General features: G+C 65.0%; 1 protein-coding gene across 1 annotated transcript in view; it reads left to right on the top strand.

Annotated features, from left to right (window-relative positions):
• LOC128901785 (chromodomain-helicase-DNA-binding protein 3-like) overlaps positions 1 to 23,994 on the top strand; it is a 74,934-nt gene that overhangs the window by 38,907 nt on the left and 12,033 nt on the right. The window contains 16 exon segments of the mRNA XM_054183936.1: positions 131 to 248; positions 1,000 to 1,124; positions 3,337 to 3,568; positions 5,382 to 5,548; positions 6,144 to 6,321; positions 8,146 to 8,211; positions 9,329 to 9,414; positions 10,236 to 10,369; positions 15,250 to 15,394; positions 16,069 to 16,231; positions 17,962 to 18,074; positions 18,630 to 18,765; positions 18,968 to 19,066; positions 19,312 to 19,425; positions 19,517 to 19,625; positions 21,894 to 22,026. Of these exon segments, the coding sequence (XP_054039911.1) occupies positions 131 to 248; positions 1,000 to 1,124; positions 3,337 to 3,568; positions 5,382 to 5,548; positions 6,144 to 6,321; positions 8,146 to 8,211; positions 9,329 to 9,414; positions 10,236 to 10,369; positions 15,250 to 15,394; positions 16,069 to 16,231; positions 17,962 to 18,074; positions 18,630 to 18,765; positions 18,968 to 19,066; positions 19,312 to 19,425; positions 19,517 to 19,625; positions 21,894 to 22,026 (2,118 nt within the window).

Here is a 23,994-nt window from a genome sequence, read left to right as displayed (position 1 = left end):
GGTCCCCCAGCGCCCCTGGGTGCTCCCAGTCTGACCAGTGCCCATCCCAGCCCCACTGGGTCTTCCCAGTCTAACCAGCGCCAGGTCCCTCAGCACCCCCGGGTGCTCCCAGTCTAACCAGTGCCCGCAGATGACGAAGATGCTGGACCTGCTGGAGGATTTCCTGGACTACGAGGGCTACAAGTACGAGCGCATCGACGGGGGCATCACGGGGGCCCTGCGCCAGGAGGCCATCGACCGCTTCAACGGTAGGACCCCGGCGTCCGGGGGCACCGTGGCGGTGGCGGGGGGGGAGGGGGGGGCACGATCCGGGTGTCCGGGTAGGGGGGGGACCCCAGTGTCCGGGAGGACCCAGGTGTCCAGGGGGGGATTCGGGCTTGGGGGGCACCCGAGTGTCCGGGGGGCACCTGGGTGTCCAGGGAGGGACCCAGGAGTTCAGGGGAGACCCAGGTTTTTGGGGGGGACACTCAGGTATCCCGGGGGGGGGACGACACTCGGGTGTCCTGGGAGGGACCCAGGCCTCCAGGGGGAGGCATCCAGGCCCTGCACCCCTCCTCAGGCAGGATGGGGGAGACCCCCCCCCCATCCTCAGGGTGCTTTCGGGGTGTGTGTGGGGGGCAATTTCCCTGGGTGTGGTGATATTGGGGGGGGGGGGATAAGACAGAGGGGTTTGGGGGATCCGGGGTTTAAGGGGGTGGCACCGGAGAACGGAGGGGGGGGCTGGACCCCACACTGACCGTGGGGGGGCAGTGGCAGTGGGTTTGGGGGTTCCTGGGTTTTTGCGGGGGGGCAGCATCGGGGAATTGGGAATTGGTCGGGGGGGGGGTGTCCCAGGTTTGGGTGGGCTGAACCCTATGTTGACACTGGGGGGGGCAGTGCCAGGGAGTCTGGGGGGCGAGCACCGGGGAACTGGGCGGGGGTGGGGGGGGAAACCAGGGAATTGGGGGGGGGTCCCGTGTCTGGGGGGGGCGGCTCCCCCCGCTGACGCCGGGGGGGCAGCGCCGGGGGCGCAGCAGTTCTGCTTCCTGCTGTCGACGCGGGCCGGGGGCCTCGGCATCAACCTGGCCACCGCCGACACCGTCGTCATCTTCGACTCCGACTGGAACCCCCACAACGACATCCAGGTCTGTCACCGCCCCCGCCCCCGGCATCACCCCCCCGGCGTCACCCGCCCTGTGCCCCATCACCCATCCTAGGACCCTGTCACCCCCCCCGCCCCCATCACCCATCCCAGCACCCTGTCACCCCCGCCGCCCCCATCACCCATCCCAGCACCCTGTCACCCCCGCGTCGTCACCCAGCCTGCACCCTGTCACCCATCCCAGCACCCTGTAACCCCCCCCATGCTCAGTCACCCATCACAGCACCCTGTGGCACCCCTGATGTCACCCGGCCCGCACCCCGTCACTCCCCCCACGCCCTATCATTCATCCCAGCACCCTGTCACCCCCGCGACATCACCCGGCCTGCACCCTGTCACCCATCCCAGCACCCTGTAACCCCCCCCATGCTCAGTCACCCATCACAGCACCTTGTCACCCCCCCGATGTCACCCGGCCCGCACTCCGTCACTCCCCCCATGCCCTATCATTCATCCCAGCACCCTGTCACCCCCGCGACGTCACCCAGCCTGCACCCTGTCACCCATCCCAGCACCCTGTAACCCCCCCCATGCTCAGTCACCCATCACAGCACCCTGTGGCCCCCCCGATGTCACCCGGCCCGCACCCCATCACTCCCCCCATGCCCTATCATTCATCCCAGCACCCTGTCACCCCTGCGACATCACCCAGCCTGCACCCTGTCACCCATCCCAGCACCCTGTAACCCCCCCCCATGCTCAGTCACCCATCACAGCACCCTGTGGCCCCCCCGATGTCACCCGGCCCGCACCCCGTCACTCCCCCCACGCCCTATCATTCATCCCAGCACCCTGTCACCCCCGCGTCGTCACCCGGCCTGCACCCTGTCACCCATCCCAGCACCCTGTAACCCCCCCCCATGCTCAGTCACCCATCACAGCACCTTGTCACCCCCCCGATGTCACCCGGCCCGCACCCCGTCACTCCCCCCATGCCCTATCATTCATCCCAGCACCCTGTCACCCTCGCGACGTCACCCGGCCTGCACCCTGTCACCCATCCCAGCATCCTGTAACCTCCCCTGTGCTCAGTCACCCATCACAGCACCCTGTGGCCCCCCCCGATGTCACCCGGCCCGCACTCCGTCACCCCCCCCCACGCCCTATCATTCATCCCAGCACCCTGTCACCCCCCACAGTGTCACCCACCCTGCACCCTGTCACGCATCACAGCACCTTGTCACCCCCTAGGCGTCACCTGCTCTGTACCCTGTCACCCATCACAGCACCCTATGGCCCCCCCCCAGCGTCACCCGCCCCACACCCTGTCACCCATCCCAGCACCCTGTCACCTGCCCAGCATCACCCGCCCAGCACCCTGTCACCTGCCTGATGTCACCCATCCTGACACCCTGTCACCTCTCTAGCATCACCCATCCATCCTAGCACCCTGTCACCCACCCAGCATCACCCACCTGGCACCCTGGCACCTGTCCGGTGTCACCCATCTGGCACCCTATCGCCCACCCCAGCACCCTGTCACCCACCCAGTGTCAGCTGCCCAGCACTCTGTCACTGACCTGACACCCTGTCACCCACGTGGCCCTATGTCACCCACCCCAGCACCCTATCAACTCCTTGGTGTCACCCATCTGGCACCCTGTCACACACCCAGTGTCACCCACCTGGCGTTACCCTTGGCACCCTGTCACCCACCTGGTGTCGTCCACCTGGTGTCACCCACCCCGCACCGTGTCACTTGCCCGGCATCTCCCACCCAGCACCGTGTCACCCATCCTGATACCCCCCGTCCCCAAGCCTCCCCCCATTTCTCCCGCCCTGTCCCTGTGTCCCCCACTGTGTCCCTGTCCCTCGCTGCCACCGCAGCCCCCACCGCTGTGTCCCTGCTCCGGTGTGTCCCCTGCCACCGTGTCCCTTCTCTGATGTCCCCCTCACCGTGTCCTCCACCACAGTGTCCCTACTGATGTCCCCTGTCACATCTCCCACCGCCACGTCCCTGCTCTGATGTCCCCCTCACCGTGTCCCCCACCGCCGTGTCCCTGCTCTGATGTCCCCCACCGCCGTGTCCCTGCTCTGATGTCCCCCTCACTGTGTCCCCCACCGCCGTGTCCCTGCTCTGATGTCCCCCTCACCGTGTCCCCCACCACAGCATCCCTACTGATGTCCCCCTGTCCCTGACCACCATTTCCCTGCCCTGATGTGTCCCCTTCTCTGACGCGTCCCCGTCCCCACAGGCCTTCAGCCGGGCGCACCGCATCGGCCAGGCCAACAAGGTGATGATCTACCGGTTTGTCACCCGGGCGTCGGTGGAGGAACGCATCACGCAGGTGGCCAAGCGCAAGATGATGCTGACGCACTTGGTGGTGCGCCCGGGGCTGGGCTCCAAGGCCGGCTCCATGTCCAAGCAGGAGCTTGATGACATCCTCAAGTTTGGCACTGAGGAGCTCTTCAAGGACGAGAATGAGGGTCAGCACCCGACGGGGTTGGGGATGGGTGGGACGGGTTGTGGTGGGACACGGGAGGCTGCGGTGGAACGTGGGAAGCTGTGGTGGGACGTGATGAGATGTGGGAGGCTGTGATGGGCCCTGGGAGGGTATGGTGGGAAGTGGTGGGACGTAGGAGGCCGTGGTAGGACATGGCAGCCCATGATGGGCTGTGACTGGGCTTGCAAAGCCATGATGGGACGTGCAAGGTCATGATTGGGCCGTGATGGGTCGCACAAAGCCATGATGGGATGTGCACAGTCACAGTGGGGCCGTGATGGGTCATGCCAGAGCCATGATGGGGTATGCAAGGTCATGGGAGGACTCATGTTGAGGCACTTTGAGCTGTGTCAGGCCATGTTAGGTCATGTTGGACCATACTGGGCCACGCTGGATCGTGTTGGACCACCATATTGGACTGTGTTGGTCAATATTGGGCCGTGTCGGGCCATGTCAGGTCATGTTGGGCCGTGTGAGGCCATGTTGGACCATATTGGACTGTGTTGGTCAATATTGGTCCGTGTTGGGCCATGTCAGGTCATGTCAGGTCATGTTGGGCCATGTCAGGTCATGTTGGGCCGTGTTGGTCAATATTGGTCCGTGTTGGGCCATGTCAGGTCATGTTGGGCCATGTGAGGCCATGTTGGACCATATTGGACTGTGTCGGGTAATGTCATGCCACGTTGGGGTGTACTGGGCCCTGCTGGACCATGTTGGGCCATGCTGGGCTGTATGAGGTCATGTCGGGCCGTGTTGGACTGTGTTGGGTGATGTCGGGCTGTACTGGGCCATACTGGACCATGTTGGGCCGTGCCAGGCTGTACTAGGTCATGTCAGGCCGTGTTGGAGCACGTTGGGCCGTGTGAGGCTGTGTTGGGCCATGTTGGACCATATTGGACTATGTTGAGTGATATCAGGCCATGTTGGGCTGTGCTGGGTCATGTTGGGCTGTGTTGGGCCATGTTGGAGCATGTTGGGCTGTACTGGACCATGTTGGGCCATGCCAGGCTGTACTAGGTCATGTCAGGCCGTGTTGGAGCACGTTGGGCCGTGTGAGGCTGTGTTGGGCCATGTTGGACCATATTGGACTATGTTGAGTGATATCAGGCCATGTTGGGCTGTACTGGGCCATACTGGACCGTGTTGGGCCATGTGAGGCCATGTCAGACCGTATTGGGCCATGTTGGGCTGTATTGGACTGCGTTGGGTGATGTCAGGCCATGTCGGGCTGTACTGGGCCATACTGGACTGTGTTGGACCGTGCCAGGCTGTACTAGGTCATGTCAGGCCGTGTTGGAGCATGTTGGGCCGTGCGAGGCCATGTTGGGCCACGTTGGACCATATTGGACTGTGTTGGGCCATGTTGGGCGGTACTGGGCCATGCTGGGCTGTACTAAGTCATGTTGGACCATGGTGGGTTGTGTGAGGTCATGTTGGGCCATATGGGGCCATGCTGGACCACGTTCGATCATGTTGGACTGTGCTGGGCCATGTTGGGCTGTACTGGGCCATACTGGACCTTGTTGGGCCGTGCTGGGCTGTACTAGGCCGTGTCAGGCCACGTTGGTCCATGTTGGACCATATTGGTTCGTGTTGGGCTGTACTGGGCTGTACTGGACCATGTCAGGCCATACTGGGCCGTACTAGGTCATGTCAGGCCACGTTGGGCCGTGTTGGGCTGTGTGAGGCCACGTTGGACCACGTTGGCCGTGGTGGAGCATTCCAAGGCCATGGTGAGCCGTGCCAGGCCCTGCTGGACCAAGTCAGGCCGTGTCAGCAGCGTGTCGCCGGCGCAGGGGACAACAAGGAGGAGGACAGTAGTGTCATCCACTACGACAACGAGGCCATCGCCCGCCTGCTGGACCGTAACCAGGATGCCACCGACGATGCCGATGTGCAGAACATGAACGAGTATCTCAGCTCCTTCAAGGTGGCCCAGTACGTTGTGCGGGAGGAGGACAAGGTACGCCCGGGGGATGGGGACGATGGAGATGGTGGAGGTGGGAACGATGGAGATGATCGAGACGGGGATGGGGACAGTTGGGATGATGGAGATGGTGGAGATGGGGATGATGGAGATGATAGAGACGCTGGGGATGGGGGCAATGGAGATGATGGAGGTGGAGACACTGGGGATGATGGAGGTGATGGAGATGGAGATGATGGGGACAGTGGGGACAATGGAGATAGGGATGGTGGAGGTGATGAAGGTGGGGACAATGGGGCTCATGGAGATGGGGATACTGGAGATGATGGAGATGGAGATGATGGGGACAGCGGGCACGATGGAGGTGTAGACGATGGGCACGATGGAGGTGTAGACGATGGGCACGATGGAGATGAGTATGATGGGGATGATGAAGATGATGGAGGTGTTGAGCATGATGGACGTGGAGGTGATGGAGATGGGGGGTGGTGGGAGACGATGTGAGATGGGGAGATGTGATGGACGATGTGAGATAGAGCTGGGGGCTCTGGAGACCTGGTGGTGGCAACCTCAGGCCACCGGGGTTTCTGCGGGTGCCCTGGGTGGCCGCTGAGGGTGTGTGTCCCGGCAGATCGAGGAGATCGAGCGGGAGATCATCAAGCAGGAGGAGAACGTCGACCCCGACTACTGGGAGAAGCTGCTGCGGCACCACTACGAGCAGCAGCAGGAGGACCTGGCGCGCAACCTGGGCAAGGGCAAGCGGGTGCGCAAGCAGGTCAACTACAACGACGCCGCCCAGGAGGACCAAGGTGGGCACTGGGAAGCACTGGGAAGGTACTGGGAGACACTGGGATGCACTGGGAAGGTATTGGGAGGCACTGGGAGGACGTGGCGCACAACCTGCGTGAGGACAAGTGGGTGCGCAAGCAGGTCAACTACAGCGATGCCGCCCAGGAGGACCAAGGTGGGTACTGGGAGGCACTGGGAAGGTACTGGGAGGCACTGGGAGGACCTGGAGCACAACCTGGGCAAGGGCAAGCGGGTGCACAAGCAGGTCAGCTACAACGATGCCGCCCAGGAGGACCAAGGTGGGCGCTGGGAAGGTACTGGGAGGGCGCTGGGAGGCACTGGGAGACACTGGGAAGGCGCTGGGAGGCACTGGGAGACACTGGGAAGGAGCTGGGAGGCACTGGGAGGACCTGGAGCACAACCTGGGCAAGGGCAAGTGGGTGCACAAGCAACGATGCCACCCAGGAGGACCAAGGTGGGTGCTGGGAGGCACTGGGAGGGTGCTGGGGGACACTGGGAGGGTGCTGGGGGACACTGGGAAGGTACTGGGAAGGTGCTGGGAGGCACTGGGGGAACCTGGAAGGATGCTGGAACACACTGGGAGTTACTGGGAGGGGTTCTGATGCACTGGGCACCCTTTCCCAGGAGAACTGGGATGGGTACAGGGTAACTGGGGGCACTGGGAGACACTGGGAAGGTGCTGGGAGACGCTGGGTAGGGTACTGGGACACACTGGGAGGGCACTGGAGCAGACTGGGAGTCACTGGTACGGTACTGGGGCGCATTGTGAGACTGATTAGGTACTGGAGCAGACCGGGAGGCACTGGTAGGGTACTGGGAGGCACTGGGAGGAGTCCCGGCGTGCACTGGGGTACCCACACCCAGGAGGACCAAGGTGGGTGCGGTGCAACTGGGAGTACTGGAGGGTACTGGGATGTTCATCAGGAGGCACTGGGACAGACTGGGAGGGCACTGGGACAGACTGGGGAGGATTTTAACGTACTGGGTGCCCGCACCCAGGAGGACGGAGGTGGGTACGGGTGAACTGGGAGAACTGGGAGGCAGTGGGTGCTGTTGGTGGGGGAGTGGGAGTTACTGGGGGCGAGCTCTGTCGGTACTGGGAGGATACTGGGACGGACTGGGAGGCACGGTGCAGGGGGGGGTCAGGGTGCGGGGGTTCCCGGGTGCAGGGTATCCGGGTGCGGGGGTCTAGGGGTGCGGAGGGGTCGGGGTGTGGGGGTGTTGGGGTGCGGGGGGGGTCAGGGGGTCGGGGTGCGGGGGTGTCGGGGTGGGGGGGGGTCGGGGTGGGGGGTGTTGGGGTGCGGGGGGGTCGGGGTGCGGGGGGGTCAGGGTGCGGGAGTGCGGGGGGGTCGGGCTGGAGGGGTGTCAGGGTGTTGGGGTGCGGGGGGGTCGGGGTGTTGGGGGGTGTCGGGGGGCAGGCAGGGGGTCGGGGTGTGGGGGGGTGCAGGGTGTCAGGGTGTTGGGGTCCAGGGAGGGTCAGGGTGGGGGGGTTCCCGGGTGCGGGGGTATTGGGGTGTTGGGCGTCGGGGTGTGGGGGTACCCGGGTGGGGGGGTGCTAGGGGGCAGGGGGTCAGGGTGCGGGTGTTCCCGGGTGTGGGGGGGGTCAGGGGGTCAGGGTGGGGGGGGGTCAGGGTGTTGGGGTGCAGGGTATCGGGGTGTGGGGGTACCTCGGTGGGGGGGTGTCAGGGGGCAGGGGGTCAGGGTGCAGGAGTTCCCGGGTGTCGGGGTGTAGGGGGTCAGGGTGTGGGGGGTCAGGGTGTCAGGGTGTGGGGGTGTCGGGGTGCGGGGTCCGGGTGCTGACGCCCCCCACTCCCCCCCCCCAGACAACCAGTCCGAGTACTCGGTGGGCTCCGAGGAGGAGGACGAGGACTTCGACGAGCGGCCAGAGGGTGAGTGGCCCCCGTGGCCCCCTCGTGTGGCCCCTCTGTGGCCCCCTCGTGTGGCCCTTCCGTGTCCCCTCTGTGTCCCCTCCACGTCCCACATCCCCCCCCCATGTCCCTGCATGTCCCCTCTGCGTTCCCTTCGTGTCCCCTCCCGTGTCCCCTCCCGTGTCCCCTCCCGTGTCCCCTCCCGTGTCCCCTCATGTCCTTCCGTCTCCTCCCGTGTCCCCTCCTGTGTCCCCTCTGTTCTGACACGTGTCCCCTCCGTGTCCCACATCCCCCACATCCCTGCACGTCCCCTCTGCGTCCCCTTCATGTGCCCCCCCTGTGTCCCCCCATGTTTCCTGAGTCCCCTCTGTGTCCCCTCCCGTGTCCCCTGATGTCCTTCCGTCTCCTCCTGTGTCCCCTCTGTTCCAACGTGTGTCCCCTCCTGTCCCCTCTTTTCTGACGCGTGTCCCCTCCGTGTCCCACATCCCCCCACATCCCTGCATGTCCCCTTTGTGTCCCCCCCCAAGTGCCCCCATGTCCCGTTTATGTCCCCCCTGTGTCCCCCCATGTCCTCTCTGTGTCCTTCTGTCCCCCCGAGTCCCCCCCGGGGTCCCCTTTGTGTCCCCTCATGTCCCCTCATGTCCTTCCATCTCCTGTGTCCCCTCTGTTCCAACACGTGTCCCCCCAAGTGTCCCCCATGTCCCCTCATGTCCTTCTGCGTCCCCTCTCTGACCCACCATGTCACCTCTTTGTCCCCCTGTGTCCCCCCCACGTATCTTGTGTCCCACTGTCCCCCCCCCATGTCCCCTCTGTGTGCCCCCCATGTCCCCTCTGTGTGCCCCGTGTCCTCATGTCCCCTTGTGTCCCCTTGTGCCCCCTCTGTGTCCTGGCGGGGGGGGGGTTAGGTGCCCTTGGGTGGGGGGGTCAGGGTACCTCATGGGGGAAGGCGGGTCAGAGCGTCCCAAGGGGGGGGTGTCCCAAGGTGGGGGGGGTGTCAGGGTGTTGAGGGGGGGGTCAGGGTGCCCCGAGGAGGGGCATCACGATGCTCTGGGGATGGGGGGGGGGGGGGTTAGGGTGCCCTGGAGTGGGGGTCGGGGTGCCAAGGATGGGTGCTGAGCCCCCCCCCTCGCCCCCCCAGGCCGGCGTCAGTCCAAGCGGCAGCTGCGGAACGAGAAGGACAAGCCCCTGCCCCCGCTGCTGGCCCGGGTGGGGGGCAACATCGAGGTGGGGACCCCGAGGGGGGGGGTCACTTGGACACCGGGGTCCGGTGGGGGGGGGGCGGGGGGGGGGCAACGTCTGGACACGGGGGTCCCCAGGGTGCCTGAACGCCAGCGTCCCCAAGGGCACCTGGACACCTGGCCCTGCTCCGGGGGGAGGTTGGGGGGGTGCCCGGATGCCTGGGTCCGTCCGTGTCCCCCCCCCACCACGCTGGGGTCGTGTCCCCCCCGGATGCTGGGGTCCCCCTGAACACCTGGGTCCCCCCCCCCCACACACATGTCCTCACGGATGCCGGGGTTCCCCCAGACCCACGTGTGTCCCCCCTGGATGCTGGGGTCCCCGAACCCCCTGTGACACCGCCCCCCCCCCCCCCAGCTGCTGGGGTCCCCTCAGCCACCCATGACACCCCCCCACCCCCCCCACCGGCACACCCATGTGCCCCCCTGCCCCATGTGGGGGTCCCCCCCCCAATCACCCATGTCCCCAGTGGCCACCTGGGTCCCCCCACCCACCCATGACACACACCCCCCCCCCCCCCCCCCGGGACACCCATGTGTCCCCCCCCGTGTCTCCTATACTGGGGTATCCCTGCACACCCATGTCCCCTTGTCGTCCCCCCCCCCAACTCACCCATGTCCCACCTGGGTCCCTCCACCCACCCGTGACCCCCCCCAGCACACCCATGTCCCCCCCCCGCCCCATGCTGGCGTACGCCCCCCACACCCATGTCCCCCTGTCCCCCCCCCTCACTCACCCATGTCCCCCCTGGCCACCTGGGTCCCCCCACCCCCTTGTGACCCCCCCCCCCCCCCGCCGCCTCCCCCCAGGTACTGGGCTTCAACACGCGGCAGCGCAAGGCCTTCCTGAACGCGGTGATGCGGTGGGGGATGCCCCCCCAGGACGCCTTCACCTCCCAGTGGCTCGTCCGCGACCTGCGCGGCAAGACCGAGAAGGAGTTCAAGTAGGTGACAGCGGGGACAGGCGGCGGCACGGGGGACAAGGTGGTGGCACCAGGGACGGGAAATTGTGTCAGGGACAGGCGGTAGCACTGGGGACAGGGGGGGGCATCGGGGACAGACGGTGGTGTTGGGGACAGGCGGGTGGCGTCAAGGACAGATGGTGGTGTTGGGGACAGGCGGTGGCATCAGGGACAGGGAATTGTGCCAGGGACAGGTGGTGACACCGGGGACAGGTGGTGGCACTGGGAACAGGGAGCGGTGTCAAGGACAGACAGTGGTGTTGGGGACAGGCAGTGGTGTCAAGGACAGGTGGTGACACCAGGGACAGGTGGTGGCACTGGGAACAGGCAGTGGTATCAGGGACAGGTGGTGGCACCAGGAACAGGCGGTGGTGTTAGGGACAGGTGGTGGTGTCAAGGACAGATGATGGTGTTGGGGACAGGTGGTGGCACCGGGTACAGGAAAATGTGTCAGGAACAGGCAGTGGTGTCAAGGACAGGCGGTGGCATCAGGGACAGGTGGTGGCACCGGGTACAGGAAAATGTGTCAGGAACAGGCAGTGATGTCAAGGACAGGCGGTGGCATCAGGGACAGGTGGTGGCACCGGGTACAGAAATTGTGTCAGGGACAGGTGGTGACACCAGGGACAGGTGGTGACACCAGGGACAGGTGGTGGCACTGGGAACAGGCAGTGGTGTCAAGGACAGGCGGTGGCATCAGGGACAGGCGGTGACACCAGGTACAGGAAATTGTGTCAGGGACAGGTGGTGACACCGGGGACAGGCGGTGGCGTTGGGGACAGGCGGTGGCATCAGGAACAGGTGGTGGTGTCAGGCACAGGTGGTGGTGTCAAGGACAGATGATGGTGTTGGGGACAGGTGGTGGCACCAGGTACAGGAAAATGTGTCAGGAACAGGCAGTGGTGTCAAGGACAGGCAGTGGCATCAGGGACAGGTGGTGGCACCGGGTACAGAAATTGTGTCAGGGACAGGTGGTGACACCAGGGACAGGTGGTGGCACTGGGAACAGGCAGTGGTGTCAAGGACAGGCGGTGGCATCAGGGACAGGTGGTGGCACCGGGTACAGAAATTGTGTCAGGGACAGGTGGTGACACCAGGGACAGGTGGTGGCACTGGGAACAGGCAGTGGTGTCAAGGATAGGCGGTGGCATCAGGGACAGGCGGTGACACCAGGTACAGGAAATTGTGTCAGGGACAGGTGGTGACACCGGGGACAGGCGGTGGCGTTGGGGACAGGCGGTGGCATCAGGAACAGGTGGTGGTGTCAGGCACAGGTGGTGGTGTCAAGGACGGATGATGGTGTTGGGGACAGGTGGTGGCACCAGGTACAGGAAAATGTGTCAGGAACAGGCAGTGGTGTCAAGGACAGGCGGTGGCATCAGGGACAGGTGGTGGCACCGGGTACAGAAATTGTGTCAGGGACAGGTGGTGACACCAGGGACAAGTGGTGGCACTGGGAACAGGCAGTGGTGTCAAGGACAGGCGGTGGCATCAGGGACAGGCGGTGACACCAGGTACAGGAAATTGTGTCAGGGACAGGCGGTGACACCGGGGACAGGCGGTGGTGTTGGGGACAGGCGGTGGCATCAGGAACAGGTGGTGGTGTCAGGCACAGGTGGTGGTGTCAAGGACAGATGATGGTGTTGGGGACAGGTGGTGGCACCAGGTACAGGAAAATGTGTCAGGAACAGGTGGTGGCACTGGGAACACGCAGTGGTGTCAGGGACAGGCGGTGTCCCCAGGGAGAGGTGGTGGCATCAGGGACAGCCAGTGGTGTTGGGGACAGGCAGTGGCACCAGGGACATGCAGTGGTGTTGAGGACAGGTCGTGGCATCAGGGACAGGCAGTGGCACTAGGTACTGGAAATTGTGTCAGGGACAGGTGGTGACACCGGGGACAGGTGGTGGCACTGGGAACATGCAGTGGTGTTGAGGACAGGCGGTGGCATCAGGGACAGGTGGTGACACCAGGTACAGGAAATTGTGTCAGGGACAGGCAGTGACACCGGTGACAGGCAAGGGTGTCGAGGATAGGCGGTGGCACCAGGGACAGGCGGTGGCACCAGGGAGAGGTGGTGGCATCAGGGACAGCCAGCGGTGTTGGGGACAGCCAGTGGCACCAGGGACAGGCAGTGGTGTTGAGGACAGGTGGTGGCATCAGGGACAGGCGGTGGCACTGGGGACAGGAAACTGTGTCAGGGACAGGTGGTGGCATCAGAGACAGGCGGTGGTGTCGAGGACAGGTGGTGGCATCAGGGACAGGCGGTGGCACTAGGTACTGGAAATTGTGTCAGGGACAGGTGGTGACACCGGGGACAGGTGGTGGCACTGGGAACAGGCAGTGGTGTCAAGGACAGGCAGTGGCGTCAGGGACAGGCGGTGGTGTTGGGGACAGGTGGTGGCATCAGGGACAGGCGGTGGCACTAGGTACCAGAAATTGTGTCAGGGACAGGTGGTGACACCGGGGACAGGTGGTGGCACCAGGGACATGCAGTGGTGTCAAGGACAGGTGGTGGCATCAGGGACAGGCGGTGGCACTAGGTACCAGAAATTGTGTCAGGGACAGGTGGTGACACCGGGGACAGGTGGTGGCACTGGGAACAGGCAGTGGCGTCCGGGACAGGCGGTGGTGTTGGGGACAGGTGGTGGCATCAGGGACAGGCGGTGGCGTCAAGGACAGATGATGGTGCTGGGGACAGGCGGTGACACCAGGGACAAGTGGTGGCACTGGGAACAGGCAGTGCTGTTGGGGACAGACGGTGGTGTTGGGGACAGGCGGTGGCACTGGGAACAGGCAGTGGTGTTGGGGACAGACGGTGGTGACACCAGGGACAGGCAGTGTCACTGTGGACAGGCGGTGACACCGGGGACAGGCAATGGTGTTGAGGACAGGTGGTGGCACCAGGGACAAATGGTGGCACTGGGACAGGTGGTGACACCAGGGTGGGGCAGGAGGGAGGGGGACACACGTGTGTCCCCGTGTCCTCATGTTGTCCCCCAGTGTTCCCATCTGGGTCCTTTTGTCCCCACGTTCTCCCCGTGTGTGTCCCCGTGTGTGTCCCCGTGTTCTTACGCCCTCATGTTGTCCCCCGTGTCCCCCCGTGTGTCCCTCTATCCTTTGTCCCCATGCATTTCCCCATGTCCTTTGTTGTCACGGTGTCCCCCGCGTGTCTGCGTGTCCCCCTGCGTGTCCCCAAGTCCCTCCGTTTGTCCCCACATCCCCAGATCTTTATGTCCCCCTGTGCCTGTGTGTCCCCGCCGTGTCCTTGTGTCCCCTGTCCCCACAGTCCTGTGTATGTCCCTGTGTCCCCATGTCCCCGTACGCATCCCCGTGTCTCTCTGCGTGTCCCCATGGCCCCATGTGGCCTCACATGTCCCCTTGTGTCCCCAGGTAGCTCCACACGTCCCCCTGTTGTCCCCGTGGTCCCGTGTCTTCCGTGTCCTCGTATGTCCCCATCTTTTTGTGTCCTTGTGCGTCCCCCCTCGTCCCATGTCCCTGTCCCCCGTGTTCTTATGTCCCCACCAACCCGTGTCACTCCGTGTCCCTGGGTGTCCCCATGTGTCCCCGTCTTCCCTTGCCCCTGTGTATCCATCGTCCCATGTCCCCGTGTGTGTCCCCAATGTCCTCGTGTCCCTGCGTGTCGTCTTCCCGTGTGCTCCCACGTCCCCGTCCCCCGTATCCCTCTGCACCTCCCGTGTCCCTGTGTGTCCCCGTGTGTCCCTGTCATCCCGTGTCACTCTGTGTACCCGCCAAGTCCCTGTGCCCCGCATGTCCCCGTGTGTCCCCATCGTCCTGTGTCCCTCTGTGCCCCGCCATGTCCCTGTCTCTCAATCTTCCCATGTCCCCGTTGTCCCTTGTCCCTCAGCGTCCCCCATGTCCCCGTGTGTCCCCCTGCCGCGTGATGAGCCCTTACTCAGCCGAGCGCCATCGCTGTCGGTTTTCCTGGGGACCGGACGAGCCCGTGTCCCCCTCACCCCGACACAGAGTCACCCCCGGGGTCCCCATGTCCCCTCGGGGGGCCGGGTCTGGCCCAGGGGACGCCAAGAGCGGTGGCAGGACCCGGCCAGAGCTGGCACAGTCCAGGACGGGCGCTGTGATGAGGGGACAGGCTGATGGCGCGGGGACATTGGGGACACTGGGGTCAGGGATACGGGGGACACTGGGGACAGGGCCCCTGGAGATGGGGACACTGGGGACAGGGACCCCAGAGGACAGGGACGGAGACCCAGGGATGGGGACTATGGGGACAGGGGACACTGGGGATGGGAGCTATGGAGACAAAGGACACTTGGGACAGGGACGGGGACTCTGTGGAGGGAGACTCTGGGGACAAGGGACCCTGGGGACAGTTGTATGGGATCAAGGGACGCTGGGGACAGGGACCTTGGGGATGGTGACAGGGACCCTGAGAATGGGGTCTGTGGGGACAAGACCTTGAGGACAGGGACAAGGGACGTTGGGGACGGGGACCCTGGGAACGGGGACTGTTGGGACAAGACCTTGACAACAGGGACAAGGGACTTTAGGGATGGGGACTGTGGGGACAAGGGACCTTGGGGACCGGGACCTTAGGGATGGGGACCCTGAGGATGGGGTCCATGGGGACAAGGGACCTTGAGGACAGAGACCCTGGGGACGGGGGTCTGTGGGGACAAGGGCCCCTGGGGACAGGGACCTCAGGGACAGAGATCCTGAGGATGGGGACAAGGGCCCCTGGGGATGGGGACCTTGGGGACAGGGACCCTGGAGATGGGGTCTGTGGGGACAAGGGCCCCTGGGGATGGGATCTATGGGGACAAGCCCCCCTGGGGGACCCGGGGGGAGTGCCAGCGGCAGGCGGTGGCCCTGAGCGTGTCCCCCAGGGCCTACGTGTCCCTCTTCATGCGTCACCTCTGCGAGCCGGGGGCCGACGGCTCCGAGACCTTCGCGGACGGGGTCCCCCGGGAGGGGCTCTCGCGGCAGCAGGTCCTGACCCGCATCGGCGTCATGTCCCTCGTCAAGAAGAAGGTACGTGGACCACTGCCCCCCCCCCCTCCCCGGGACACCTGGGGTCCCCTCTGTCACCTCCTTCCCGGACACCTGGGTCCCCTGTGTCACCCCCTCCCAGATGCCTGAGTCCCCAGGTCCCCCGTGCCACCCCTTCCTGGGTACAGGGGTCCCCTCTGTCACCCTTCCCGGACCCCCGGGTCCCTGTATGGGTGGTTGGGGGGGTGCAGCCCCCGGACACCCGGGTCCCCTCTGTCACCTCCCGCCCTGACCCCTGGGTCCCCTGTGTCACCCCCTCCCGGATGCCTGAGTCCCCAGGTCCCCCGTGCCACCCCTTCCTGGATACAGGGGTCCCCTCTGTCACCCTTCCCGGACCCCCGGGTCCCTGTATGGGTGGTTGGGGGGGTGCAGCCCCCAGACACCTGTGTCCCCTCTGTCACCTCCTGCCCTGACCCTCGGGTCCCCTGTGTCACCCCCTCCCGGATGCCTGGGTCCCCCCTGGACCCCAGGGTCCCCCATGCCACCCCCTCCTGGACACCTGGGTCCCCTGTGTCACCCTTCCCGGATGCCTGGGTGTCCCCCTGACCCTTGGGTCCCTGTGTGGGTGGTTGGGGGGTGCAGCCCCAGATGCCTGGGTGTCCCGTCCCCCCCCCCCCAACCCCCGTGTCCATGTCTGTCCCCCCCCCCCCCTCCAGGTGCAGGAGTTCGAGCACATCAATGGGCGCTGGAGCCTGCCCGAGCTGGCCCCGGAGCCCAGCGCCGACTCCAAGCGCTCCTCCCGCGCCTCCTCCCCCGCCAAGACCTGCCCCCCCAGCCCCGAGCAGAGCGGCCCCCCCACGCCCGGCCCCCCCACGCCCGGTACGGGGACAGGGGGGGAGATACGGGAACAGGGGATGGGGTTGAGGGACGTGGGGGACAGGGACACGGGGATGGGATGGGGGGGAAAGGGGGACAGGATGGGGATACAGGGATGGGGGGGACATGGGTTAGGGATGGGGACAGGGACACGGGGATGGGATGGTGGGGGAAGGGGACAGGATGGGGATACAGGGATGGGGGGGACAGGGAATTGGGGACATGGGGGACAGGGGATGGGGTGTGGGAACAGGATGGGGATACAGGGATGGGGGACATGGGATGGGGACATGGGGACAGGGATGGGGGACATGGGATGGGGACATGGGGACAGGGACACGGGGATGGGATGGGGGGGAAGGGGACAGGATGGGGATACAGGGATGGGGGACATGGGTTAGGGATGGGGGCAGGGACACGGGGATGGGATGGGGGGGAAGGGGGACAGGATGGGGATACAGGGATGGGGGGGACATGGGTTAGGGATGGGGACAGGGACACGGGGATGGGATGGTGGGGGAAGGGGACAGGATGGGGATACAGGGATGGGGGGGACAGGGAATTGGGGACATGGGGGACAGGGGATGGGGTGTGGGAACAGGATGGGGATACAGGGATGGGGGACATGGGGACAGGGATGGGGGACATGGGATGGGGACGTGGGGACAGGGACACGGGGATGGGATGGGGGGGAAAGGGGGACAGGATGGGGATACAGGGATGGGGGGGACATGGGTTAGGGATGGGGACAGGGACACGGGGATGGGATGGTGGGGGAAGGGGACAGGATGGGGATACAGGGATGGGGGGGACAGGGAATTGGGGACATGGGGGACAGGGGATGGGGTGTGGGAACAGGATGGGGATACAGGGATGGGGGACATGGGGACAGGGATGGGGGACATGGGATGGGGACATGGGGACAGGGACACGGGGATGGGATGGGGGGGAAGGGGACAGGATGGGGATACAGGGATGGGGGACATGGGATGGGGATGGGGACATGGGGACAGGGACACGGGGATGGGATGGGATGAGGGGTGGAAGGGGGAAAGGATGGGGATACAGGGATAGGGGCCAGGGGATGGGGACATGGGGACAGGTGATGAGGGGACACAGGGGACAGGATGGGGGACCTGGGATGGAGATGGGGACATGGGGGACAGGGTGGGATGGGGACATGGGGACACAGGGGACAGGATGGGGACTGGGGCTGGGGACATGGGGGACAGGGTGGGCTTGAGACACATGGGACATGAGGGACAAGGGATGGGGACAGGGGCATGGGGACACAGGGGACAGGCTGGGGACATGGGGACACGAGGGACGGGATGGGGACAGGGACACAGATATGGGGAACAGGATGGGGATACAGGGTTGGGGGACATGGGACAGGGACGCAGGGGACACGAGGGGCAGGACATGGGGATGGGGGACAAGGGACATGGGGTGGGGACAAGGGGCACATGGGACAGGGACATGGGACTGGGATGGGGACACGGGGAATGGGACAGGGAGTGGGGGGACGGGGGACATGGGGACATTTGGGACAGGGTGCGGGGATGGAGCTGTGAGGACACGGGGCAAAGGGGACAAGGACACTGGGGACAGAGCGTGGGGACACGGGGATGCGGGGACAGGCCTGGGGACATGGGGGGCACAGGGACATGGGCAGGGTGCTGGGGACACCCCACGTCCCCGTGTCCCCATGTGCTAACGTCCCCTGTCCCCAGCCACGCCGGCGCCCAGCGAGCGCGGGGACGGGCCAGGGCCACCCCCGGACAGGGACGACGGTGACACCAGGGACGAGAAGGACCCCAAAGGCCCCGAGAAAATGGAGACGGAGGTGGGTGACAGGGCTGTCCCCAACCCTGTCCTCCCTGTCCCCAATCGTGTCCTCCCTGCCCCTGTCCCCAACCCTGCCCCAGTCGTGTCTTCTGTGTCCCCATCCCTGTCCCCCATCGTGTCCTTCCTGTCCCCAACCCTGTCCCCAGTCATGTTCTCGTTGTCCCCAACGCTGTCCCCATCCCATCCCCACTCATGTCCCCCGGCCCCGTCTTCCTCCTCTGTCCTTGTCCCCAACCCTGTCTCTGTCCCCAGCGCTGTCCTCGCCTTCCTGTCCTTGTCCCTGTCCCCTCTCTGTCCTCTTCCCCCACCCTGATCCTGTGTCCCATCCTGTCCTTGTCCCCAACCCTGTCCCAAATCCTGTCCCTGACCCCAGTCATGTCCTCCTTGTCCCCAACCCTGTCCCTAATTGTGTCCTCCCTGTCCCCAACCCTGTCCCCAGTCGTGTCCTCCCTGTCCCCACCCCGTCCCCTTCCCACCCTTGTCCCCGTGTCCCCCCCGGTCACTCGGGGGGAACCCAGGTGTCCGGGGTGACACCGTCCCCCTGTCCCTGCAGCCTCCTGTCCCCGAGGTGCCACCGTCCCCGGGCGATGGCAGCGAGGCCGAAGGGCCGCGGAAGGGGGAGGAGGAGGAGGGACCCGGCCAGCGGGAGCCCGAGGCCGAAGGGCCCCCGGCCCGTGAGGAGCGACCAGGTGAGCCCCCCCCCTCCCCCCCCCCTCCATCCTTCCAGGGGACCCCGGCATTCGGGTGCCCCCCCCCGCCCCCGGCCCCGGCATCCATCCCTGTAGGGGCCCCAGGCGTCCAGGTGCCCCCCCCTTCCCCCCAAAATCGCCAGGGGGACCCAGGAGTCCGAGCACCCCTGTGTGTCCCTCCCCCCCCCTCCCCCCCACGCAGGTGCCGAGGCTGAGAAGGGTCCCGGGGGAGAAAAGGGTGATGAGAAACCCCCCGAGGAGGAGCCCAAGGAGCGGCCGGGGGACCCTGACCCCAAACGAGGTACCTGGGGGGGGGGTTTGGCTGGGGGGGGGGGGGCGGGGCTTAACGAAAGGGAGGCATCTGGAGCCCCTCTGCCCTTAATCTTGTCGCGTTCACTCTGAAACCTACTGATGGCTGATGGCAGCAAATGTCTTCCCGCTTCCTGGGGGGGGCCGGGGGTGGTTTGGGGGGGCTGGAGGGGGGTTGTTACATGGCGCTGACCCCCCTGCCTCCCCGCCCCCCCCCCCCCCCACGCCCCCGCGCAGAGGAGGTGAAGGCTGAGAAGGAGCCCAAGCTGGAGGCGCGCGCTAACGGCCGGCGGGACGACAAGGCCGAGAAGCCGCGCTTCATGTTCAACATCGCTGACGGTGGCTTCACGGGTGAGCGAGGGACAGAGCAGGGGACGGCGGTGGGGGGGACACGCCGGGGTTCCCGCTTACCTGACGTCCCCCCCCCCCGGCCCCTCCGCAGAGCTGCACACGCTGTGGCAGAACGAGGAGCGCGCCGCCATCTCCTCGGGGAAGCTCAATGAGATCTGGCACCGGCGCCACGACTACTGGCTGCTGGCCGGCATCGTCCTGTATCCTTCCGGCACGCCGGGGTCCCCACCGCGCCACCCCTGGGTCCCCTGGGGCACAACTGGGGTCCCCCCCACACCACATGTGGGTCCCCTTGTGGCACTCTAGGGTCCCTTTGTGTCACGCCTGGATCCCCTGGGCCACTCCAGGGTCCCCTGGGACATTCCAGGGTCCCCTTGTGGCGCTCCAGGGTCCCCTTGTGGCACACCTGGGTCCCTTTGTGGCGCTCCAGGGTCCCCTGGGACATTCCTGGATCCCCTTTGTGTCACTCCAGGGTCCCTTTGTGTCACGCCTGGATCCCCTGGGCCACTCCAGGGTCCCCTTGTGGCACTTCTGGGTCCCTTCGTGGCACTCCAGGGTCCCCTGGGACATTCCTGGGTCCCTTCGTGGCACTTCAGGGTCCCCTAGGACATTCCTGGGTCACCTTGTGGCACTCCAGGGTCCCGTTGTGTCACGCCTGTATCCCCTTGTGGCACACCTGGGTCCCCTGGGACATTCCTGTGTCCCCTCGTGCCACTCCAGGGTCCCCTCGTGCCACTCCAGGGTCCCCTTGTGGCACGCCTGGGTCCCCTGGGACATTCCTGTGTCACCTTGTGGCACTCCAGGGTCCCCTGGGACATTCCAGGGTCTCCCCGTGGCACACCCGGGTGCTTTCACCCTCCCTGGGACTGGTGGCAGTGGCAGCACCAAGGAGGGTGACACCAAGGTGGAGGTGACGTGGGGGCGGCGGTGATGTTGGGGACGGCGGTGACAGTGACACTGGGCACAGTCCTCAGGGGGAGGTGATGGAGAGGAGGCGATGTTGGGGACGTGGGGACATGGTGACCTGGTGGCAGTCCTTCGTGAGCAGCCACGACTCCATGTGCTGGGGGGGGTGACCTTGGTGATCCGGTGATGGTGACGCAGTGGCGGTGGCACAGGGACATGGTGACAGTCCTTAGTGCACAGCCCCGGCTCCACGCGCTGAACAGGGATGACGTGGCGGGGGACACTGGGGACAAGGGGTGACGCCGTGAGGGTGATGTGGTGACAGTGACACGGTGGTGGTGACACAGTGACACAGTGACGGTTCTTTATGTGGGGGTGATGAGAGGGACGCTGGGGACAGGGTGACACAGTGATAGTGACGCGGTGACGGTGACGTGGTGTTGGTGACACGGTGACAGTCCTTAGTGCGCAGCCACGGCTCTGTGTGCTGGGCGGGGGGGTGATCTTGGGACATTGAGGGGGACACCGGGGACAGGGTGACATGGTGACGGTGACACAGTGACAGTCCTTAGTGCGCAGTCACAGCTCCCTGCGCTGGAGGGGGGATGAGCTGGGGGGACAAGCGGGGAGATGCTGGGGACTGGGTGACATGGTGACAGTGGTGTGGTGGTGGCGATGCAGTGACGTGGTGACGGTGACATTGTGGTGGTGACACAGTGACGCGGTGACAGTCCTTAGCGTGCAGCCACGGCTCCGTGCGCTGGACAGGGATGACGGGGGCGGGGGGGGCATGAGAGGGACGTTGGGGACAGGGTGACGCGGTGATGGTGATGCGGCGTCTCAGTGACGGTGACATGGTGGCGGTGATGCAGTGATGGTGACAGGTGGTGGCAGTGATGCAGTGACGGTGACGAGGTGGTGACAGTGGTGTGGTGACAGTCCCTAACGTGCATCCACGCCTCCGTGCGCTGGCTGGGTGACTTGGAGCAGGACAAGGGGGATATTGGGGACAAGGTGACACGGTGACGGTGACATGGTGACGCAGCGGTGGTGACAAGGTGCACAGCCATGGCTCTGTGTGCTGAATATGGGGGGTGAGGGGGATACTGGGGACAGTGTGACACGGTGACAGTCCTTCGGGCACGGCCACGGCTCCGTGCACTGGGTGGGGATGAGAGGGTCGTTGGGGACGGGGTGACATGGTGACGGTGATGCGGTGACGCAGTGGTGCCGTGGTGGTGACAGTGCTGTGGTGACAGTCCTTAACGTGCCTCCGCGCCTCCGTGCGCTGGCTGGGCGGTGAGCTGGGGGCTGCGGGGGACAAGGTGACGCGGTGACCTGGCGATGGTGTCACAGTGACGAGGTGACGGTGACACGGTGATGTGGTGATGGTGACAGGGTGATGGTGGCACGGCGGCGGTGATGAGGTGGCAACCCTTAGCCCACAGCCACGGCTCCGTGCGCTGGATATGGGGGGGGTGCGGGGGATGTTGGGGACGGGGTGACGCGGTGACACAGTGACATGGTGACACGGTGACACGGTGACGGTCCTTAGCGCGCAGCCACGGCTACGCGCGCTGGACGGACATCCAGAACGACGGCGCCTTCGGGGTCATCAACGAACCCTTCAAGGGCGAAGCCTCCAAGGGGAACTTCCTCGAGATGAAGAACAAGTTCCTCGCACGCCGCTTCAAGGTGAGCGCACGAGGGGCTGGCGCGGGGGGGTTGGCGCGGGGGCTCGCACCAGGGGTGCGCTCGCACGGGGCTGGCGCCCGCGTGGGACTCGTGAAAGGACAGCCCTGGTGCAAGGAGAACAGGCGGCAGCTGCTTTTGCACGAGGGGCTGGCACTAAGGTTGGGCTCGTGCGAGGGCCTCGCACGAGGGCGGCTCCCATGCTGAGGGGCTTGCACCGGGACTGAGCTTGCACGAGGGTTGCATCCACGGCACTCGCACGAGGGTCAGGTTCACATGAGGGCTGGGCTTGCACGAGGGTCTGCGTACGCCGGGTTCTCGCACGAGTGCCCAGGGAGGGGGGAGGTGGCCGTGGAAAGGGGACGGGGCTTGCACGCGGGCTGCGCACGAGAGGGACATCGTGCAAGAGGCTTGTGGGTGGTGAGGCCAGTGGTGGATGCCTGGACGCCTGGATCCTCTGAGTGATGGTTGAGGCCAAGAGTTGGGTGCTCGGACATCTGGGTCCTTCTTTGGCCTTGAGGTGTGAGGTCAGAGTTGGGTGCTGGGACACCTAGGTTCTCTAAGTGATGGGTGAGGTCCAAGTTGGGTGCCCGGACATCTGGGTGCTTCCTTGGCCTTGGGTTGCAAGGTCAGAGCTGGGTGCTTGGATGCCTGGGTCCCCTCTGGGCTCTGAGTGATGGTCGAGGTCAAGAGTTGGGTGCCCAGAAGCCTGGGTCCTCTAAGTGATGGTGGGTCAGAGCTGGGTGCCTGGTCACCTGAGTCCTCTCTAGACTCTGAGTGACGGTTGAGGTCAGATTGGGTGCTCGGACATCTGGGTCCTTTCTTGGCCTTGAGGCGTGAGGTCAGAGTTGGGTGCTTGGATGCCTGGATCCTCTCTGGTCTCTGAGTGATGGTCGAGGTCAAGAGTTGGGTGCCTGGAAGCCTGGGTCCCCCAAGTGATGGGTGCCTGGTCACCTGGGTCCTCTCTGGACTCTGAGTGATGGGTGAGGTCCAAGTTGGGTGCCCGAATGTCTGGGTCCTTCCTTGGCCTTGGGTTGTGAGGTCAGAGTTGGGTGCCCGGACACTCTGGTCCTCCCTGGGCTGTGAGTGATGGTCGAGGTCAAGAGTCGGGTGCCTGGACGCTTGGATCCTCTCCGGGCTCTGGTGATGGTCAAGGTTAAGAGTTGGGTGCCCAAATGTCTGGGTCCTTCCTTGGCCTTGGGTTGCGAGGTCAGAGTTGGGTGCGCAGATGCCTGGGTCCTCTAAGTGATGGTTGAGGTCAAGAGTTGGGTACTTGGACGTCTGGGTCCTGTCTGGGCTCTAGTGATGGTTGAGGTCAGAGTAGGGTGCTTGGACACCCGGGTCCTTCCTTGGCCTTGGGTTGTGAGGTCAGAGGTGGGTGCCCAGATGCCTGGGTGCTCTAAGTGACGGTGGGTCAGAGCTGGGTGCCTGGTCACCTGGGTCCTCTCTGGGCTCTGAGTGATGGTTGAAGTCAGAGTTGAGTGCTCAGGCGTCTGGGTCCTTCCTTGGCCTTGGGTTGTAAGGTCAGAGGTGGGTGCCCGGACACGCTGGTCCTCTCTGGGCTCTGAGTGATGGTGGAGGTCAAGAGTTGGGTGCCTGGACATCTGGGTGCTTTCTTGGCCTTGGGTTGCAAGGTCAGAGTTGGGTGCCTGGTCACCTGGGTTCTCTAAGTGATGATTGAGGACAAGAGTTGGGTACTTGGACGTCTGGGTCCTTCCTTGCCCTTGGGTTGTGAGGTCAGAGCTGGGTGCTTGGATGCCTGGGTCCTCTCTGAGCTCTGAGTGATGGTGCAGGATGCTTCAAGCAGGTGCTCTTAGGAGCACGGGAGAAGGCCATCCCCACGTCCCGAAAAACGAGCCAACGGAGAAGAAGGCCAGCCTGGCTAAATAGAGAGCTTTGGGTGGACCTCAGGAAAAAAAGGAAGGCTTACGTTCTCTGGAAAAGGGATGGGCAACTTATGAGGATTATCAA

Source organism: Rissa tridactyla, chromosome 28 (genome assembly GCF_028500815.1).
Source record: "Rissa tridactyla isolate bRisTri1 chromosome 28, bRisTri1.patW.cur.20221130, whole genome shotgun sequence".
Lineage (NCBI taxonomy): Eukaryota > Metazoa > Chordata > Aves > Charadriiformes > Laridae > Rissa > Rissa tridactyla.
This window is presented reverse-complemented; position numbering and strand designations above follow the sequence as displayed.